At 39.9% G+C, this 20,093-nt stretch overlaps 1 protein-coding gene across 4 annotated transcripts in view; it reads right to left on the bottom strand.

The window, feature by feature from the left end:
- RHBDD1 (rhomboid domain containing 1) overlaps positions 1-20,093 on the bottom strand; it is a 112,992-nt gene that overhangs the window by 35,154 nt on the left and 57,745 nt on the right. For all 4 annotated transcript variants that reach the window (XR_012507190.1, XM_074364405.1, XM_074364407.1 and 1 more), the window contains 2 exons: positions 18,028-18,084; positions 8,554-8,694 (listed from right to left, as the gene is read on the bottom strand). Coding sequence is in view for 3 of the 4 variants with exons in the window: in XM_074364405.1 (XP_074220506.1) it covers positions 8,554-8,694; positions 18,028-18,084 (198 nt within the window). In the remaining variant the exon portion in view is untranslated. The remainder of the gene's footprint in view (positions 1-8,553; positions 8,695-18,027; positions 18,085-20,093) is intronic.

Raw genomic sequence — 20,093 nt, 5'->3', positions numbered from 1 at the left:
ACATGGAATTAGAAAGTTCTTCACACTCTCAGTGGTTTGACTAATAAACGTAATACCCACTATAATTATAAAGCACTATTTGACATCTCTCTTCCTACTTAATGCATTTAATAGAAATGATGAGTTTCTTAATCAGGGCTGTATTAATAGTTTTCTCCAATTAAGTTTGATCTTGTGAAACACCAAATATACACATCAGTAACTCTGAGATTAAAAACTGTACAGATAACTTGAGTACCCAAATCACCATATTCATAAACGTGATATTCTACAAAATTCCAACATAACCTAGGGAACCACAGCTGCCGAGCAGAGAATTTCAGAAATGGGTAAGTGGTCAGCCCATTTCAAAGGTTACTATATCTCTTTTCTAAATCTAACATATTGGTTAGCTGAAATGAAGTAAGTCACTTAAATTTCCTGTCGTTCAGCAAAAAGAGGAATATTTTTGGTTTGAGAGCAAAGTATGAGGTTCACTCATTTCTGTAGCCTCTAACGCTTAACTGTATCATACACACACACAAGGAGCTCAAATAGGGATTTGCTGAGAAGGAACAGACGAGCAGTGATTCGGAGCAACACGATGAATGTGCAAGGTAATATTTCTGAAACCGTTAAGACTTAGTAGCCCCAAAGCAGTGTCCATGTGTCGGGGAGAATGGAGGGGACATGGCTGGGTGAAATGAACTCATTAGAGCTGTTTATACTTTTACTGTTAAATCCACTCATTAGCATACGAATAACGCCTTTCAGCAAATGGTGATTGTGTGGGTCGGTGGCAGAGGACAAATTTTAAATTCACACAAGACCTTTAATGTCGATTTCTCAAATATGTTTAAATTTCACGTATCATTATTTTTATTTCATTATTTTAGCAAGAACAGAGCTACAGTTAATGTTTTTTTTTAATTTTTTACTTTTGGGGAGGAGGAAGTAATTAGGTTTATTTATTGATTTTTTTTTTTAGAGGTCCTGGGGCTTGAACCCAGGACCTTGTGCATGCTAGGCATGCACTCTACCACTTGAGCTATACCCTCCCCCCAACAGGTAATGTTTTTAAGCATAGAGCCTGAACAGAAGCCTGCTCCTTTCCGACAGCGCCCTACACAGAACTCTGGGCCTCTCATTTTCCTGGTGGGGAGAGTCACATGTTGTTTCACAGGTTTGAAAAAGCATGTACTTTCATCTCTTTATATGCGCCATTTCACATCTAGATACAATCTCGAATATCAAACTTCACTCACTGAAATGAGTATCTCCAACGTAGAGAGTGGTAATGCAAAGCAAGTGTCCTGCAATGAAATTGCTTTTAGGAAATCTGGCAGATGGTCCTTTTTCATTACAGAGAAAGTTTTCCTGGGGGAAAACACACTAAATTACTTAGGGGAAAAAAAAAGTTGAGTGTTCACACAGAATGAGCCGTACATCTCTGTCCCGCCCTGCAACGAACCTGGCAAGCCAAGCAGGCCAGCCGTGAACATCTGCACGTGTTAAAAATCGCCAACTGCACCATGCCCGCCCTGGGCCGGGGGAGGCTCGTGTAATTGTGCAACTGAAGAAGACACCCCCACCAATGCATACATTTATCAGCTTAGAGCCACCTTAGACAGACGTGCGAATTTATCCAGAAATGATCGTTCATCCGTCAGCCTTGAGACCTGTATTGCCAGTATTCCTGACATTTCTCAATATCCCCATCTCTTTCTAGCTACGCCCGTCCTCCTCAGTCCCTTACCACAGAATAATGGAAAAGGAAGAGGACCCAATTCAACCCTTTTATTATAGATAATAATAACAAAACAAAGGTCTGATCAGATTCAGTGACTCGCACCTCAAGTAAAGCTAGTTCACTGATGAGCCAGGACTGAAGCTCAGAACACTGACTTCCCCTCCTTTCTCTTTGGACCACACCATAAAAGAGTAAAAGAACATGTACATAATTTACTCCTTCTTTTTTTCTCAAAAATTTCCATACAATAAAAAAGAAACAAGACAAATGTCACTTTTATATACCTTGGTGTAGCTTCAGTTAAAAAGCAACATGTACAGCTCAGTTAAATTCTCTCTCTTTTTACAATTTTTTACTTAAAATGTATCTCGATTAGTCCCTATGAACATATATGCTTATAAAGAGGATTCAAGGATACTGTCAAATGATCTTTTAACAACCAAAGAAAGCCCTGGATATTAATTCAGAACCCAAATGCCCTTTTCCAGTATGGCTCCCTCGGTAATGTTACACGGAAAGACTTCGCGACAAAGCAGCAATCAGTTTCATTCTGAAGCCAAGACCTCTGCAGCATATCCCACCATAGCTTCACATATGGCAAACCAGCAACCCCAACAGTACAGTGTGGGGCGGGGGTGACAACTCTGCCTGATTTTCACAAGACAGCCAGAGTGTGACTGTGGCCATTTGCCTTTCAGAGGAGTCTAAGAAAAGAAGCGCAAGCCACTCCGCATGGCAGTGAGGATTTCCAGCTTTACCCAGTGCACATGCTCCAGGCTGGCAGACAGAAGTTGAAAAGGACACAGCTTTGTACCCAGCCGCCAGCTGAACTTGGTGGCAGGCTATTAAAAAAAAAAAAAAAAAGGCACAAATTATATGTGGAAGGATGTGGGGGAGGGAGCAGAGGAAAATGCAATGAGCTAATGTTCCTAGTTGGCATCTGCCTTTTGACTCAAAGAAAGACATGGCTCTCTTCCAAAATTTTTCTATTATTGTGGTATCAGCTGCCTCTTGGACTCATTTATAAAAAAAGCTGAGGCTGCCAACAGAACAAGATTTCTGTTAATGGTAGTAAATGTGTAAGCCCCTTGAAATAACAGAGATTGCGATATTTCTTCTACAAACGCTACCCTGGTAGTAGGATTCCCGGCAGAGCTTTAGGACTTGTGATTGCGGCCAGGTACTGTTAAGAAATATGACAACAGCAAGTTCTGAGGATAAAAAGTTGCTACCTTGATTCTTTAATTTACTCTTCCAATATATTGAACTCCAGAACGGTCTGAAACTAATTGGCACTGGATGTTTCCAACTGGACTGGCATTTGACCAAGTAAACTTCTATTAGTTGGCCCTTTCAAATCTCAGTATTACTGGTGACTATTACACTTACTTCTTACTCTGAAAACTAGGATTCAAACAAAGAATTAAGCATTTACTAAGCCTTTCTGAAAAGGAATACAGACGTTCCCCAGGGGTGGGGGGCTGGGAAGGACTACAGATGCTACCTACGTCATGAGGTAAAGATCTCCTTTATAAAAACAAAACAAAACAAAAACTAATAAATAAATGTACCAAGATGACAGATTCAAACTGGGGATGTAGAAAGCTGGAAAAAGCTTCTATTCTTATAATGAACATAAGCTCTGGACAATTTGCAAATTAACACCTTTTCCTGAACCCATCGGAAAGCTGAGGTGGTAGGGCAGCCAACTGAACAGAAGTCTAAAATGGTACAGGAGCACTTGCTTACCTGGCACAGACTTTGCTGGACATTAATAAGAATTCAGCCAAAACTGCCGACAAACTGCTAAAGGCTGAGTGTGAGGTAGCAAGGGAACACAGAACTCACAGAATATATTCACGGAACATCTGACAGAACACACTGGGGGCTGCAACAGAAAGGAGTTCACACCCACTTCCAGGCTCTTCTCAGGACCGCACGTGGGCCTCACAAACACAGGTGAGAGTCAGAGGCAGCGTCCTTTCTCCTCCGCGTCCCCTGGTATATCCAGGGGAGAGAGCAGCAGCCACTGCAGGAAAGCTCTGCTTGAAAGGCTAGATCCTTCTTCCCAATCATCCCCATGGAACAAAAGCCTTCAATGCCTGGGATAAAGGCAAAAACCTAGTTTCCCTTAGGGAAATGGTGAAAATCTACTGCAGCCTAGAGAAGGGAAGAGGAGGAAAGGAAAAGAACCCTCTAAACGGGGGGCGGGGGGGGGGCGGGCAGGGACACTGAGAGGGCCACCACCTCCAAATCAGGGACACCGTGACAGGGTAAGACTAGGGCTTAATCAGAGCACACCTCCCACTGGCCCCCCCCACCAGACTAACGAGCACAGAGTAAGCGGTAACAGCAGAGTGTCACTGGGAGAGCGGCAAGGGAGGACGGAGAACTTACCCCAGTTACAGCACAAAAGACCTGAAATTGAAGTTCAAGCAGACACCGAGAAACACTCTGGCAAATGAGCCCCCATCCTAAAAACAACGTAACACTGGAGCAATCTGAAGTCTTCTGTGCACTGGGGGTAACCATACCATACACATTCAGTGTTACTCCCAGTAATTCTGTGTAATTCAAAATACTCCCGGGACTCAACAGAACAAGAAGACAGATAATCCGGGGGGTTAGAAGACTTGGGCAACACTATCACCTCAATTAATCTAATCAACGTTTGCAGAACACTCCCCACAACCAGAGCAGAACACACTCTTCCAGGCACACGTGGCATTTTCTCCAGGATGGACCATAAAATACCACAACCAGGAGAGATTTATCCTAGAAATGCAGACCGGCTTTAAGTTTAAAAATCAGAACAATTTAGCACATCAATAGACTAAAGAAGAAAAAGTATATAATAACCTCAACAAATACAGAATTAAAAAACATACTGCTATTAGCAGCACACCTCTGCCTCCAAAGTAAATAAATAAATAAATAAATAAATATTCAGGTATAAATTTAAGAAAATGTATAAAGGCTCTGAAGTTCAAAAAATTTTAGTGGTGTGAAAATATGACTACAATACAATATTGAATAAAAAAAGTAAGGTACAGAATAGTTCATACCATAGGGTCAACTTTCATAAAATAAACTCAAACCAAATATTTTTCTACAAGAAAAAAGGCTAAAAAAACAATAAAGTCCTTTAAAGTAAATGTCTCCTTGGTTTCTCATTCTTAACAAGACAGTCATGAAGTGTTTTTAGGGAAATAAAATTGAAATTAATATCAACAATTTGTAAGGCTGCTTCCCTTTTGCCTTCACCCGTTAACTGCATAACGCACTTTAAGAAGTCTCTTCAGATCAGTTTCACTGGAAATAGTTCCATATGCTCTCAGAAACTTCATTGAAAATGAAGTTCTGTGGTCAAAGAAGTTTGGAAAATATTAATTTAATAAATTGGCTTCTTAATTGCAGAACTAATTAGAATCTTCAGTGTACCAGTGTCATTCTGAATCTTCAAGGGGGTGTAGTTTGCAGTTTCCCAAATTGATTTGAACGTAGAACTTGTGGAGGGGGGAAGTGAGTGAGAGAGACGGGGTGGGCGGGGGGAGAGAGAGACAGAGAAAGAGAGAGAGAGGAGAGAGAGCTGCTTTGGCTAAAAACTGAAAGTAGGTTGCAGACATTATTTTGCTTTTAAACACTGCAGTGTGTGTCTCCCAATAAGGGACCCTGTGCTACTTACCACAGCACCATCGACACATCAAAGAAAGTTAGATTATTTCCCAAATAACATCTAACATCTAGTCCAAATACAACACTCCCATTTCTCAAAAATATGTCTTTTATAAGAACCGGTTTTTCAAGGTTTCCATGTTATGTCTGCTTGTTATTTCTTTTTAATATAAAATCACATCCTGCTTTTTTTATGACATTGATTTTTTTTTTCCCCAGGAGACCAGTCTCATTGAACTGTAGAAGTCCAACATTTTATCTGATTTCTCAGCTTAGTCCTCTGTTCCAGGTATTTCCTGTATACTGACACTTACATGGGAAGACTTCAGTAGAGTCGGGCTAAACATTTTTAGTAAGACTGTGTCACAGACGACGCTGTGTCCCTCCCATGGCATCACACCAGGAGACAGTACCAGGCCGTCCCACTAATAAGGCCGCCACGTCTGACCACCGGCGGCACGTGGCAACTGACTTGCCAAATCTCTCTATTTCGCTTTCCTGTGAGCACGTCTTCTGTGAGGTGACACTTCATAGCCGTGTGAGTAACCACCACTTTTCAACAATCTTCTGACTAATGGTTTCTATAGCGTTCGATGATCTTTGCAAGACTACCAGTTATTTCATTGGGTTTCTTGTTGATTTTTATTTATTTCTTTTAAAATCCCATTATAGGAAAATTTACTCTTTGCAGGATACAGTTAGGTGAGTTTTGAAAAAGCAAAGAGTTGTGTACCCATCACAACAACCGAAATAGAGGATAGTTCCATCACGCCAAAAAGGCCCCTCCTGTTGTCCCGTTGTGGTCCTAAACACAGGTTTGTACAAAGTCCACGCTTAGCAGTTTTGCCCTGACTTACCTTTTTATCGTGTGCGGCAGATGGAGATGAATGTTTTTATTAATGATAGCATTCATGCTGCACTTCTAAGATGTACATCCGAGAGAGAACACGGTATTGACATGCAATGGATAGTCCAAGATGATAAATTCAGACCACAGCTCCGTTTAGACTATGGCTTGTCCCAAGTTAAACTGAATATCCAATATCTCGTACCTCCCACGATATTTCATGTCTCCCCTAGGAGTAATTAAGTGCCTGTGTGCACCGGACTAACCTTGAGAATTTGTTAAAAGGCAGCCTCTGGGGCCTTGCCCCCAGCCTTTAGGATTCCAAGGCGAAGGCATGCTTCTAGTGACTGTGAAGCTAGTCGTCTGCATGTGATCTAGTGATTACAAGAATGGCCCCAATTCTCCACCCCTCCTTCCGTCAATTCGCTTTGCAGTGGGACCCTGCAGCTCCTCCCATGAAGAGGTGGAGTCTGTTTCCCTACCCCATGAATCTCGTCTGGTCTTCCGACTTGCTTCCACAACAAAAGGCAGTGAAACTGACAATGCACCAGCATAAGCCTTACTTGTTCCCACACTCTCTCTCGGAACCCTCGTGCTGAGGCCTTGTGAGTAAGCCTGGGCCAGCCCGCTGGGTGGTAAGTCAAGTAGGCCATTGCTTCAGACAACAGTCAATCAGGAATATAAAGGAGGTCATCTCAGAGCAGCCAGCCCCAGGTGACCACTGCAGACACCTTAGCACACCAGCTGCGATCACGTAAGCCTGGCCCAGCAGACCCAGCCACGCAAGAGCAAGAAGAAATGTTTGTTCTGCTAAGCCACGTGTGTCGGCGTGATGTTGCGCAGTACGAGACAACTGATGCACCACAGTTCTGACACTCTTCACCTGAGAAGTCCTGATTTATCTCTTCCTTTCCGTTTCCGTGGCTACCTTCATAACAGGCTTTCATTTCCTGCTCAGACTATGCAGCAATCCTCTGATCTGTCTTCCCTCCTGCTGTGACTCCCTGTCTCCATGTGCACCGCTGCTGCTAGGACTAGTCCCTCAAGTCAGACACCAGGTGGTGGTAACTTATGAATTCCCATCATCTGGTGTGAGGCCGGGGACCCACCCACAGGTGCTCAGTCCTCGTTTGTGGAATGACAGCTGCCAGATTCCTAAAACACACCTCTGACCACATCACTGCCCTGTGCAGAAGTCCCATCGGCATGTACACCACACACCAGATCCGTTTTCCCTGGGGGCCTATTTAATTCTACCACCTCCGTGATCAGGCCCCAGCCTAGCTTCCCACTCTTCTTACCCTTCTTCTGTTAATGCTCCTTTCAAAAGTGTAGGCGGGCTGACCACACGCCCTGCTTCTGCGTCCGATTCCCGCCCGGAAGGCCCTTTCACATCTCTGCAAACTCTACATATTCGTGAAGGTTCAACTCGAATGCCCCCTCATCTGTGAAACTCTGAGCGCTCTAGTTCAGAAAAGCTCTCTCCCTCACTGCCTCTATTCACCGGAGCCTCTCTTAGGCACCTGACATTAAGATCATACTTTCGCGTTGTGGCATCTAGCAGGCATGTCTCCTACTAGAGACTGTAAATTTTAGAGGGGAAGATTCCATTTTTTTTTACCTTCCCGTATCCCCTAACACAGTACATGAAACATAAGACCTTAATAAATGCTTACTGAATGAAGAGGTGACTTTTAGTCACTATTAAAACAATAAAAACAGTGGTACCCAAACTCACAAACCAAACCCAGAACAAAGATGGCCAAATAAACATAGCGGCTTTCATATAACAGTTTGTAAAAGAACTTTCTGGAAAGTCGGTTGAACACAAATGCCTAGGCTCTGCCCCGGAGGAGGCTGGCTCAGCAGGTCTGCAGTGGAACCTTGACTCTGAATTCTTATCAGGCTGTCTACGTGATTTTGAGGAAGGTTTGTGGGGAACACTTTGATAAACAGTGACATACAGCCTGCTTTGCAGATATGAATTCCAAAGTAAATTCCTTTGTTCATGCACCTAAGAATTTTTTTTTTTTAAGGTTCTTGACTTTAAAGCCAAAGCACTGAGTGCAGTAGGCCTAACCACTTTGACAATACATACATAGTCTGGCACCTCATTAGCTTAGGTTGTTGGGAACGGGGCATCACACCCCCTTCTTTGTAATCACAATCTGCACACATTTTTCCAGCTACATAGCCTTTTTATAAACTACTTAAAGTCTCACTTGCTACAAATAGTTCTTTTTCAGACCATCTCACCATGTGACGTTTGCTTTAAAATAAATGAAGGGCGCAAAATTCCTACCTGGGTCCGAGAGGCTAGCTCTCAGCGCTCTCTCCAGCTGCTCCTCTTCACTCAGTCCTGCTGTGTACATGTCGTAGTTCCTGGGTACATCATAGTACTCCGGCCCGCCATACGGGAAGTAACCCTGATATCCAGAATAGCCTACAGGCACAATGAGAAAGTTATGGAACACTGCCATGGAAGGTCCTTCTCATACTTCTTAAGTTGTAAGCAAAGACAAGAAAATAATTTATGCCTTCACTTTGATTATAGTAATAATCTTCAAAATAAGAAAAGATGACCAAGGGAGAATGCCTCCCTGAGGGTGGGCAACGATGCTCTTGTCACTGTCATGTCCATGTGCCCAACATGGGACTGGATATGAATGAGTCCTTCTGTGCTGAAGAGGAAGGCATGAGTGGTCCTGGAGAGGGGGCTGGAACGGGCTACTGACAAACGGAACAAATTCTTTCAGTTCAGAGCTGTTTAGTACTTGGAGTATTTTCAGTGAAGTCCTGCCTGGAGTCAAGGGAATGGTTGAAATGATGGTGACGCTTTACTGTCTGGTGGCTCCATACAGTGAGAGGTAGACAGACCAACATTTAGTGCATTTACTGCAGGACTGCTGTGCTGGGTATGACACTTCAGACAGTAATAACTACATTGAGATACACAAGCCAATGTGTCTCTAACTACAATTCTATGTCAGAGATCATGTTTTTACTACTAGCACTTTCGATAAACTGGTTCCTAGATAAAATGAGAGAAGAGACAACCTGGTCAGTAACTAATGCTTTAGGTATCAAACTCAGAGACACAATTAACAAATGGCAAAGTTGGCTTTTGCAAACTATTTCCATCAATCTTTTCAAGTTGGATTGAGTTTATTCCTTACATTTGTCTTTAATCACCCACTTTTCTGGAATTTGTTTGGAAGAGGTTACCTCTCCCCACAGAAGATTACCAAGCTAATTCCAGTATAATGAAAGCGAAGTAGTAGTCTAATTGTTTCCCTTCCCTCCTTCCATTATCATACCCTTTGAAGATGATGTTTCAAATATTTAATTAGTGTGCTTTTTGCTGTTGATTAAAATTCCTACCTTTCACTATGTGTCTCCATGTCTCCATATCACCCAACATAGTATTTGCTTAAGTCTAAACTTCTTATTGCTCTAATAAGACTATAGAAAAAACACAAGCAAGCCAGAAAGAAGAACACAGTAAGGTAGAATCTGGTTAATTGAGAATTCATATTTGGAATTTCTAATAACTGGTCTTGAGGCCATTTTAAAATTTACTTCGGTGCTGGTTATAAATAAAATGCTTTCCTAATATACAAGATTAAAAGTGAAACAGTCTAACTATTTCTTATAAAAACTTTCAGGTACTCTAAAAGTCTTTATTTTCAAATAAGCAATGAAACGACAATAAAACACACTAATCTAGTTTCGGCTGATAATCTAATGTAATTATATGTATTTATACAAATATTTGTCATGCAAAGTATTTGCGTCTATCAGTTATGTTGTTTTTACAACAGCTTTCACGAGATATAACGGATGTACTATATAATTCACCAATTTATCATGTGTAACTCAGTGCCTTTTAGTATATCCGTAGAGTCTTGCCATCATCCGCAATCAATTTTAGAACAGTTTCTCATCCCCCCAAAAAATCTGTACCCCTCAGCTATCACCCCCAACCCTCCCAGCCCTAAATAACTACTAATCTACTTTCTGTCTCTAGACCTATGCCTATTCTGGACAATTTCATAAATCAACTCAGGTAATGTGTGGTGTTTTGTATACGGCTCATTTCATTCAGCATAATGTTTTCATGGTTCATTCATGTTACAGCATGAATCAGTATTTTATTCTTTCTCATGGCCAAGTAATATTCCATTGTAGAAATATATCACATTTCATTGATTCATTCATCATTTGATAGACATTTGGGTTATTTCTACCTTTTGTCTACTTACTGTAAATAATGTTGCTATAAACATTTGCATATAAGTTTTTATTTGAACATATGATTTCATTTCTCTTGGGTACAGACCTAGGAGTAGAACTGCTGGGTCATATAGTAATTCTATATTTAACCATCTGGAACTGCCAAAATGTCTTCCAAAGCAGTTTTACAATTTTCTATTCACACAAGCAATGCATGAGTTCGTATTGCTCCACATCTTCACCAACACTTGTTAGTACCTGTCTTTTTAATTATAACCATCCTTATGGGCATGAAGTGGTATCTCACTGTGGTTTTAATGACTAATGGTGGTGAGCATCTTTTCATGTGCTTATTGGCCATTTGTATATCTTCTCTGGAGAATGGTCTATTCAGAGCCTTTGTTCACTTTTACTAATTATTACAATACTCCTCTATCTATCGTGTATTTCAGTATCTTCTATGTTGGTACTATTTTATTTAATGTCCTTCAAAGTCACAAAAATGAATGATTTAGATAAACATAAAATAAAATTGTTCAGGATTTAGGGGACTAATTCTGACAAGCCTTGCTTCTAATGTAGTAAAAATTAGTGGAGATTTACTAAATAGCTCCAATAACCCAATTTCCATATTCTCTCTCATGCTTCCCATGTCAGAATATGAACATTATGATATTTAAATTAGGATAAGGATATAAGCAAATTTCCCAAATCTTTGCAGTGATTTAGGACGGAGGTGGGATCTGGATACAATTTTTAATATGGACACTCTTCCTTAAATTGGTCTTTACTCAATTAAACAATCAGAAAAATTCGGCTCCCACTGCTTGGGGAACAGCCACTAGCAAATTTCATATCCTGAGACAAAGGGGACTGTGGCACTGTACAAATCTTGCTTTCTATGCTTCTCACCAAAAAAGCCAAAACACAAACAAAAACCCCAAACCTTTTATATGAGGGCAAATGGTCAAAACACAATCAATTTATCTACTTCACAAAGAACAAAAGAAAGGGGCAACTGTTTCAAAACATAATAGAATATTTATGGATAAGTCTCTGAATACCACGGGATGCTCCAGCAATGCCTGAATAGAGAGACTGCCCAATTCCCTAAGAGTGCCAATTATTTTATTGCAACACAAAAAGCACAATGGGCACTTTCCCACATGGCTCATTACCACTTTCAACCCCTGCGGAAAGTCATTTTGTTACAGAAGGTCTAAGCAGCATTTACCCTCAAAATTATTCAGCTAATTCAAAATCCAAAATAACCCCAAAGCTCTGAATACCTGTCTACATGGATACCAGAAATACTACACACATCTATAGAGTTTTAACTGACAGGTAAGTTTGCTATGATTGGAGGCACCATTTTCTTGATACATAAAAACATCTTTCTTCTTGTTATTTCTTATTTAAAAGCCAACCTAGCAGGGCCTTAGTAAAATTAAGCCTACAACTCTAAACATCTGAATATTATAAAATCTAATTTGGTACTTGTCAGACAAAACATGGGGAGAGAGGAGGGGAAAGTTTTAATGCCTTAAGTCAAAGAGACTAGTGTGGTTAAAGGTTCTGCACCATCAGTCATAAGTCTTCAACAGGACAAAAAAAACCCCATCAATATTTATTATAATGAGAACAGTTCTCCTAGGACCAAAAATTGTCTACAGCTGCTCTGCTGGCCCAATCAGATATTTTTAAATCTTCATAATAAACATGGCTGGAAAAACCTAACAATCAAACACTTAAGATAAATAAGTTTAAATTATATCCTGCAATGAATACTAGTTTAATATTCTTTTGTAGTTATATACTTTGGCTCTGTAATAAAAGAAATCCTGGTTATCATTATTCTATAAACTACTCCATCTGTTCCTTATACGCATACCAGGATTTCACGGCCAAAGAGATCAAGAAACACCACCAAGATTAGAAAAATTGGTAACAGCTTTTTAAACATTCATGAGGTTCTCTGACCTATAAAGACTTTTCCAGCTAAGGACGGCCATATTAAGAATAAATCATTACTTGTAAGAGATACACATGCTCTCATAAAAGTTCCCTAGATGACCATTAGCATGGCCACCTGGCCTTATGTGGTTCTGCCTTTGAAGAAATCCAATCACTTCAGAGGAAGAAATATAAATATGGTAATCTTACAGGGGAAAAGAAAGAAAGGTAAAAAGGGCTTTTATTTTTGCCTTTAATTCTCTGATCTGTGTGTCTGCTGGGTTTATGCTTTTCATATGAAGGAAGAAAAAAGCGGGTTTCCCTTTTTTCAAGTCCCCCCAAAAAAAGAAAGAAAGTCAGTATGAGAAACTGCCCTATTTTGTAAAGTTAAATCAGTAGAATGTCCATCTCACATCGCTGCACAACAGAAAAAGCAGGGGCTAGGAATCAGTGGCTCACATTTTCAGCCCTAATTCTATAACTATCTGCATGATTTTTGCCAAATTAACATTTCTAAACCTCAGTTTCTCAGCTGCCACACGAGATATTAGGACTAGTAATCACTGATCTTTCAAGCCATGTCTGAGTAGTGTGCTCTTATTATTTTCTTCATCCAGAGGAGCATCCTTGTTTCTTTTGGAGATTTAAAAAATGAACCAGGAGAGAAGCCCCTTTTCCTTTAGCAACTCTGAGGTGTTAGAAGCTGTGTCCCCTGCCTACTGGAGAGAATACGGTCAGCAGGAAGAGAGACATCACAATGGGAGATAGAACCAAAATGGTCTTCCTGTCCGGTTCACCTCTTCCTAGTCGCACAGGCTGAGAAACCTCATACTCGAGTCAGTGTGAACTGGCCTCCATAACCAACAACCAAAAGGACCCAATGCTCTTCCAAATGACTATATTTATCAGCTTCATTGACAACTAATCATCACACATCGTTTCTTCAGGCGAGTCTGCAGACAGAAGCAGCTGAGCTTGTGCTGTCCAGCAACTGTAGCTCTCTTGCACCAAGCCCACGTTTCCAGGATTCTGAGCATCCAAACCATCAGAGGTGACAGCCTCAGAGTGAAGCCTCCTCTTTGGGCAGTGACAGTATTCACCTCTGTGTCCGTAAGCCTAGGTAACCCCAATCATCTTAGCCTATGATTTTGTTCCTAAACCCATTAGAATTACCTGGGAAGCTTCAAAAAAAAAAAAAAAATAAGAAAAAAAAGAAGTCCAAGTCCCTGTCTCTATCTTTATTCTGATTTAATTGATCTGGGTTGAATTCAAGGCATGGAGATGTTGTAAAAGTTCTTCAGGTGATTCGTATGAACAGCCAGGATTGATAATCATAATCCAAGCCTTTAGAACTATATCAAAAACATAACTTGACTGTAACTCCAATAATATCACTCAACTGATTGAATCCTTCAGTGGCATTCCAGTACCTTCTGGATAGTCCCAGACAGGCCTTTTCATAAAAATCTGAAAAGCCCTTTCCTCTCATTTCTTTCTTTAACTTCTCCTTATTCATCAAGACCCAGCACTCCACTTCCCTTGGATAACCTCCAGTAACTGCAAGCCTCCTCCTCCCTCCCAAGGCCAAGCACTGAATGCACTGCATTAATACAGTTGAGTTGGACTTCTGCCTCTGCCAGGAATGAGTAACTGGGACTGGACTGGCCATTCTACTTAATCAAGTAGAAGACTGGAGGAAACATATGAAACAAATGTTTTTAGACATTGTATAATAGGCAGTATAAGATTTTGAATCTTGAGAGAAAGGAAATAAAGGAAAGGAGCCTGGAGGCACTTTCCAGACGATGGTGCAGGGAGGGGGAACATAAGCAGACGCAGCAGGCTGCCTGAGTTGAGCTGGAATTTGCAGGGCAGACTACAGGAAAGGAGAAAACTACATGTGTAGGAAAACCTCCAGAAATCTTCATGGGGTCCCCTGTAGATGTTGAATATTAAGCCACGGGTATGTAGGTGAAATTCCATGAGATCAGGCAAAGGATGACTGAGAGCTATAAAATGAACAATTCCCAGAGCTCAGGCAGGGCTGGAAGACCTTTGCATTCAAACCAGCCAGAGTAGAGAGTCCTTGCTGAATAAAGGGCATTTAGGAGAGATCCCAGAAAAGTAACACCCAGTGGTAACACAGAATTAACCCTAGGGTAAAAGTTACTTTAGACTGACCCTCAAGAAATGAAAAATAAGCCTGAGAAGGATCAAACTGATCATCAAGAAACTTAGCTGTGTGCCAGAACAAAGTCCAGTGTTCTTTAAGACTCTAGCACTCAATACTACAAAATACACAATGTCTAGCATCCAATCAAAACTTACTAGATAAGCAAAAATTATGACCCATAACCAGGAGAAAAATCAGTCTAATGAAGCAGATGCAAAACGACAGAATTAGCAGTCAGGGACTTTAAGGCAGCCATTATAACTGTGCTCCTGATTTAAATAAAACTATGAATTTAATGAGGAGAGAAATGGAGGATATAAAAGAGAACTAAATGGAACTTCTAGAGCTGAAAAATAGAATATCTGAGAAGAAAAATTCACTAGATGGGACTGACAGCAGAGTCAACACTGAGGAAGAAAGATCAGCAAGCTTGAACACACAGGCCACAGACACTATTCAAACCGAAGCCCACAAACACCAAAGAACATAAACAGAGCCTCAGGGACTTGTGGGACAACAAAAAATAGCCTAACATTGGTGCAAATGAAAATCAGAAGGGAGGATATTCTTTAGTTCTTTAGTAAAACAAAAGCTGGAAGAACTGATTACCAAGAGACCTGCACTAGAGGAAACAGTTAAGAAAGTTCTTGGGGCATAAGGAGAATGATACCACATGGAAATGTGGATCTACACAAAAGAATCTTCTATTTTTGAGGATCAACTGACATAAGCCCTGGGCCTATCCCTGAGCTATGCATGCAATGAATAGACACAAAGGGGAAAAAAAGAAGCAAAGGCGTTGAAAACTGAACTACTACATAATTTACTACACAAGTATCAGATGATCCCATGAGTGGTACACACATGGGATAGGCCCAAATAGCACAGTAAAGGATTTGAAAACTGAACTGACACTGGAACCCACAATCCACAGAAAGAAAGAATTTGTGTTCTAAACCTAACCAGGGAAACTGCTTACTGAAACGAACAAACAAACAAACACAGATCAACATTCTGCAGAGAATTTTAATAGAATCTAAAATCTCACCATGAATGTTCAGATATAAGACACAATTACTGGACATACAAAATCAAAACAAATAGAAGAATCTGACCAATTCTCAGGAGAAAAGGACAATCAGCAGGTGCCAGGCACAAGACAGGACTCAGATTTTGGAATTATCAGACAGATTTTAAAGAAGATACAGAATAACCATGCTCCGTGAGATCAAGGTGAACCCTCTTTCAATGAATAGAGACAGAGTTTTCGGCAGAGACACAGAAACGATAAAAAAGAACCAAATGGAAATTTTAGAACTAAAAAATACAGTATTAAAAAAAGTCACTGGATAGGTTCATCAGGTTCAATAGCAAAATGGAGGAAGGAGTTGGTGACCTTGAAGACAGATCAATAGAAATTATTCAATGTGAAGAATACAGAGGGGAAAAGATTGAAAAAAATAGAGCCTAAAGGGCTTGAGGGACACCATCAAAATGTCTAAAATGCATGTCATTAAAGTCCCAGAGGAGAGGAGAAGCAAATTGATGGAGAAAAAAATGCTTACAGAAATAATACCTGAAACTCTTCCAAATTTAGTGAAAGACAAAACATCTGAGGCAAAATGTTGACAGAATTAAAGGGAGATACAGATAATTACATAATTATGGTTGGAGATCTAACCCCTTTCTCTCAGCATTGATGGAAAAATTAGATACAAAAGCAGGTAAAGACACAGAGGATATGAACAAGATGGTGAAACACCTTGACCTAACTGGTATGTGTAGAGTACCACATTCAACAATGGCAGAACACACATTCTTTTCAAAGGCACATGGTACGTTCACCAGGGCAGACCATACACTGGGCCAAAAGAAAGTCTTGTTAAATTGAAAGGATCACTACACTGTGTTCCCTAACAAGAGAATTAAATTAGAAATCAGTTAACAAAATGATGTCTAGAAAATCTGTGGTATATTGAAACAATAAAATGCTATTCAGCAATAAAAAAGAATAAACTGCTGACACATACGATAATATATGGATCATAAAGAATGAAGTTCAAGGACAGAAGCCAGATACAAAAGAACACTTAGTAAATGAGTAGATTTATATGAAGTTCAAGCTCAGGCAAATTAACCTATGGTGACAAATGAAATCAGAAGAGTGGGTGGGGCCATTTACGAGAAGGAGATATTTCAGTAAAAACTCAAGGAATGTCATTATTAGCTCTCACTGCATTATTCTGTATCACCCCACTCACAGTTCACCAGTCACCTTTCCATACCTTAATTAGTCCTGTTAGTTTCTATTGTTTCACCTTTTCAAACGAATGGCACCTCCATTCTCACTCCTGGTTATAAACTGTGAGGCAGGGACTACAGCTCCTTCTTTCTCTCCCACAGTGGCTGGCCTGGCCCTTGTACAACGTGACACTCACAACGTGCTACTGGCCAAGCCAGGTGAGGAACATAGAGCACAAGTGCCATATATATATACATGAAATTCTTTGTACTTATATTTTTAAGCCAGGGGTCAAAAAGCCACAGCTTGTGGTCCAAATACAAACCACTGCCTATTTCTGTAAATAAGGTTTTACTGGAACACAGTTATACACATTGCTTATGAATTATTTATGGTTCTTTCATGCTATGGCAACGGGTTGACTAGTTGCAGCAGAGAAAACACATGGCCAACAAAGCTGTTGGAGTCTAAAACAGTAGCTCTCTGGCCCCTTACAGGAAAGAGAGCTGACCCCAGATTTAAGTGACAGCAGTTCTCAGTAGGCAGGGCTACAGCAGACACCCGATGTGTCCAGAGCCCATGGCTGCTTTAAATCCTGTCTGCTAGTGCTGATCCAGGGTATTATGGCGCAGCCTCTCCAGGCTTGAATGTAAGGGCCTTAGCCTAAAACACATCATATGCCTCAGTAGGAAGTCCTTTCTACCTATTTATATAGACATCTAGAAGAAACACATTCCCCTCTGTAAGTCACATGGTATTAACTTTTAGAGGAATGCCTATCTTAGCCCCTTAGATAAGCATAGTTCTTCCTGAATACGCAGGTGAGGAGGAGAACTGTGTATCTGAAACTAAATTCTAACACACTTAACCAGCAATATGGTCTCAGGCTGAAAATCAAGGGACCTGAGTCCAGTATGAATCTTACTGTATCTGAGACTTCAAACCAATCAGACAGTATTTTCACATCAGTTATCTCCTTCCCTGGAGTTCTCTAACAACGCACCCAAATATGCAACTGCCCCTCTACCTAGTTTTGAGTCATTTTAGAGGCACGAGTACACAATGTGGGAAGTACTCTACAACAGCTCAAGCTCGTATTAATGTAACTCAATAGCAGCAAACACTGTAATTTCAAAAAATAAGTTTAAGTGTATTAAATGAAATAAAGTACTTACCTGTGTTATTAAAGTAGTATTGCTGTCTCGGGTAACCAGTATTGGAGGGAAAAATGCCTAAAGATGAAGGAAACAGACATTTTAATTGTAGCCATAAGCTTTCCCTCCAGCTTTATTGAGGTATGATTGACAAATTATTATGGTACATGTTTAGGGTGTACAATGTGAATTTTTAAAAGGTATACAATGTGATGATTTAATACGCATATACATTATGAAATGATTACCACAATCAAGTTAATTAACACATTTATCACCTCACATATTTACCTTTGTGTGTGTATGTATATGAGAGCACTTAAGATCTATTCTCTTTATAAATTTCAAATATACAATACAGTGTTATTAACTGTAGTCACCATGCTGTATATTATATTCCTAGAACTTAATCATCATATAACTGGAAGTCTGTACCCTTTGACCAACATCTCCTCGTTTCCCCCACTTGCCAGCCCCTGGAAACCACCATTCTACTCTCTGGTTCTGTGAGTTTAACTTTTTTAGATTTCACATATAAGTGAGATCATACAGTATTTGTCTTCCTCTGGCTTATTTCACTTAGCATAATGTCATCCTGGTTTATCCATTTTGTCAAAAAAGACAGGATTTCTTTCTTTTTATGGCTCAGTAATATTCCATTCTACATATATACATACCACATTTTCTTTATCTATTCATCTATGGACAGACATTTGGGTTGTTTCCCTATCTTGGCTATTGTGAATAATGCTATAACAAACATGGTAGTACAGATATCTCTTTGAGATACTGATTTCATTTCCTTTGGCTATATACTCAGAAATGAGATTGCTGGACCACATGGTATTTCTATTTTAAATTTTTTGAGGAATCTCCACGCTGTTTTCCACAGTGGCTGCACCAATTTACATTCCCACCAACAGTGTACAAGGGTTCCCTTTGCTCCACATCCTCACCAACACTTGATATCTCTTGTCTTTTTGATAACTGCCATCTTAACACTTCCTGATTTCAATTTATGTTATAAAGCTACAATAAACAAAACAGTACAGTACTGGCATAAAACTAGATACATCATCCAATGGAACAGAATAGCCATAAGGCTGTAACTACCTTTTCAACAATTAAGAGATTCTCTGTAATAAAGGTCTAAGTCATTTATTTTTATTTTTATTTTTATTTTTTTAGTTCTTATTTTTTATTGAAGTGTAGTCAATTTACAACATTAGTTTCAAGGGTACAACAGGGCGATTCAGTTGCACATATAAATATATATACACACACACACACACACATACACATATACAGTTTCCTTTCCATTATGACTTATTATAAGAAACTGAATATAGTTCCCTGTGCTATACAGTAGGTCCTTGTTGTTTATCTATTTTATATATAATAATGTGTTTCTGTTAATCCCAAACTCCTAATCTATCCCTCCTCTCCTCTTTCCCCCTGGTAACCATAGTTTGTTTTCTACGTCAATGAGTCTATTTCTGGTTTGTAAATACAATTTGTTATTTTTTTTTACATTCCACACATAAGCAACATCATATGATATTTGTCTTTCTCTGTCTGACTTACTTCACTTAATATAATAATCTCTAGGTCCATCCATGTTGCTGCAAATTGCACTGTTTCACTCTTTTTTATGGCCGAGTAATATTCCATCACACACACACACACACACACACACACACACACACACACACACACACACACACACCGACATCTTCTTTATTCATTTATCTGTCAATGAACATTTAGGTTGCTTCCACGTCTTTGCTATTGTAAACCACGCTGCTATGAACACTGGGGTGCATGTATTTTTTTGAATTAGTGTTTTCTCCATTTATACGCCCAGGAGTGGGATGGCTGTATCAAACAATAAGTCCTCCATAGTGGCTGTACCAATTTACATTCCTACCAACAGTGTAGGAGGGTTCCTTTTTTTTTCACACCCTCTCCATCATTTATTATTTGTAGACTTTTTAATGATGGCCATTTTGACTGGTGTGAGATAACACCTCATTTTAAATGATTTCCAAACAAGTGTTATAGTAAGCTCTTTCTTTTGTTTGGGGTTA

This window comes from Camelus bactrianus, chromosome 5 (genome assembly GCF_048773025.1).
Source record: "Camelus bactrianus isolate YW-2024 breed Bactrian camel chromosome 5, ASM4877302v1, whole genome shotgun sequence".
Taxonomy (NCBI): Eukaryota; Metazoa; Chordata; class Mammalia; order Artiodactyla; family Camelidae; genus Camelus; species Camelus bactrianus.
The sequence above is the reverse complement of the archived record's forward strand: the minus strand, read 5'-3'. Positions and strand labels throughout refer to the sequence as shown.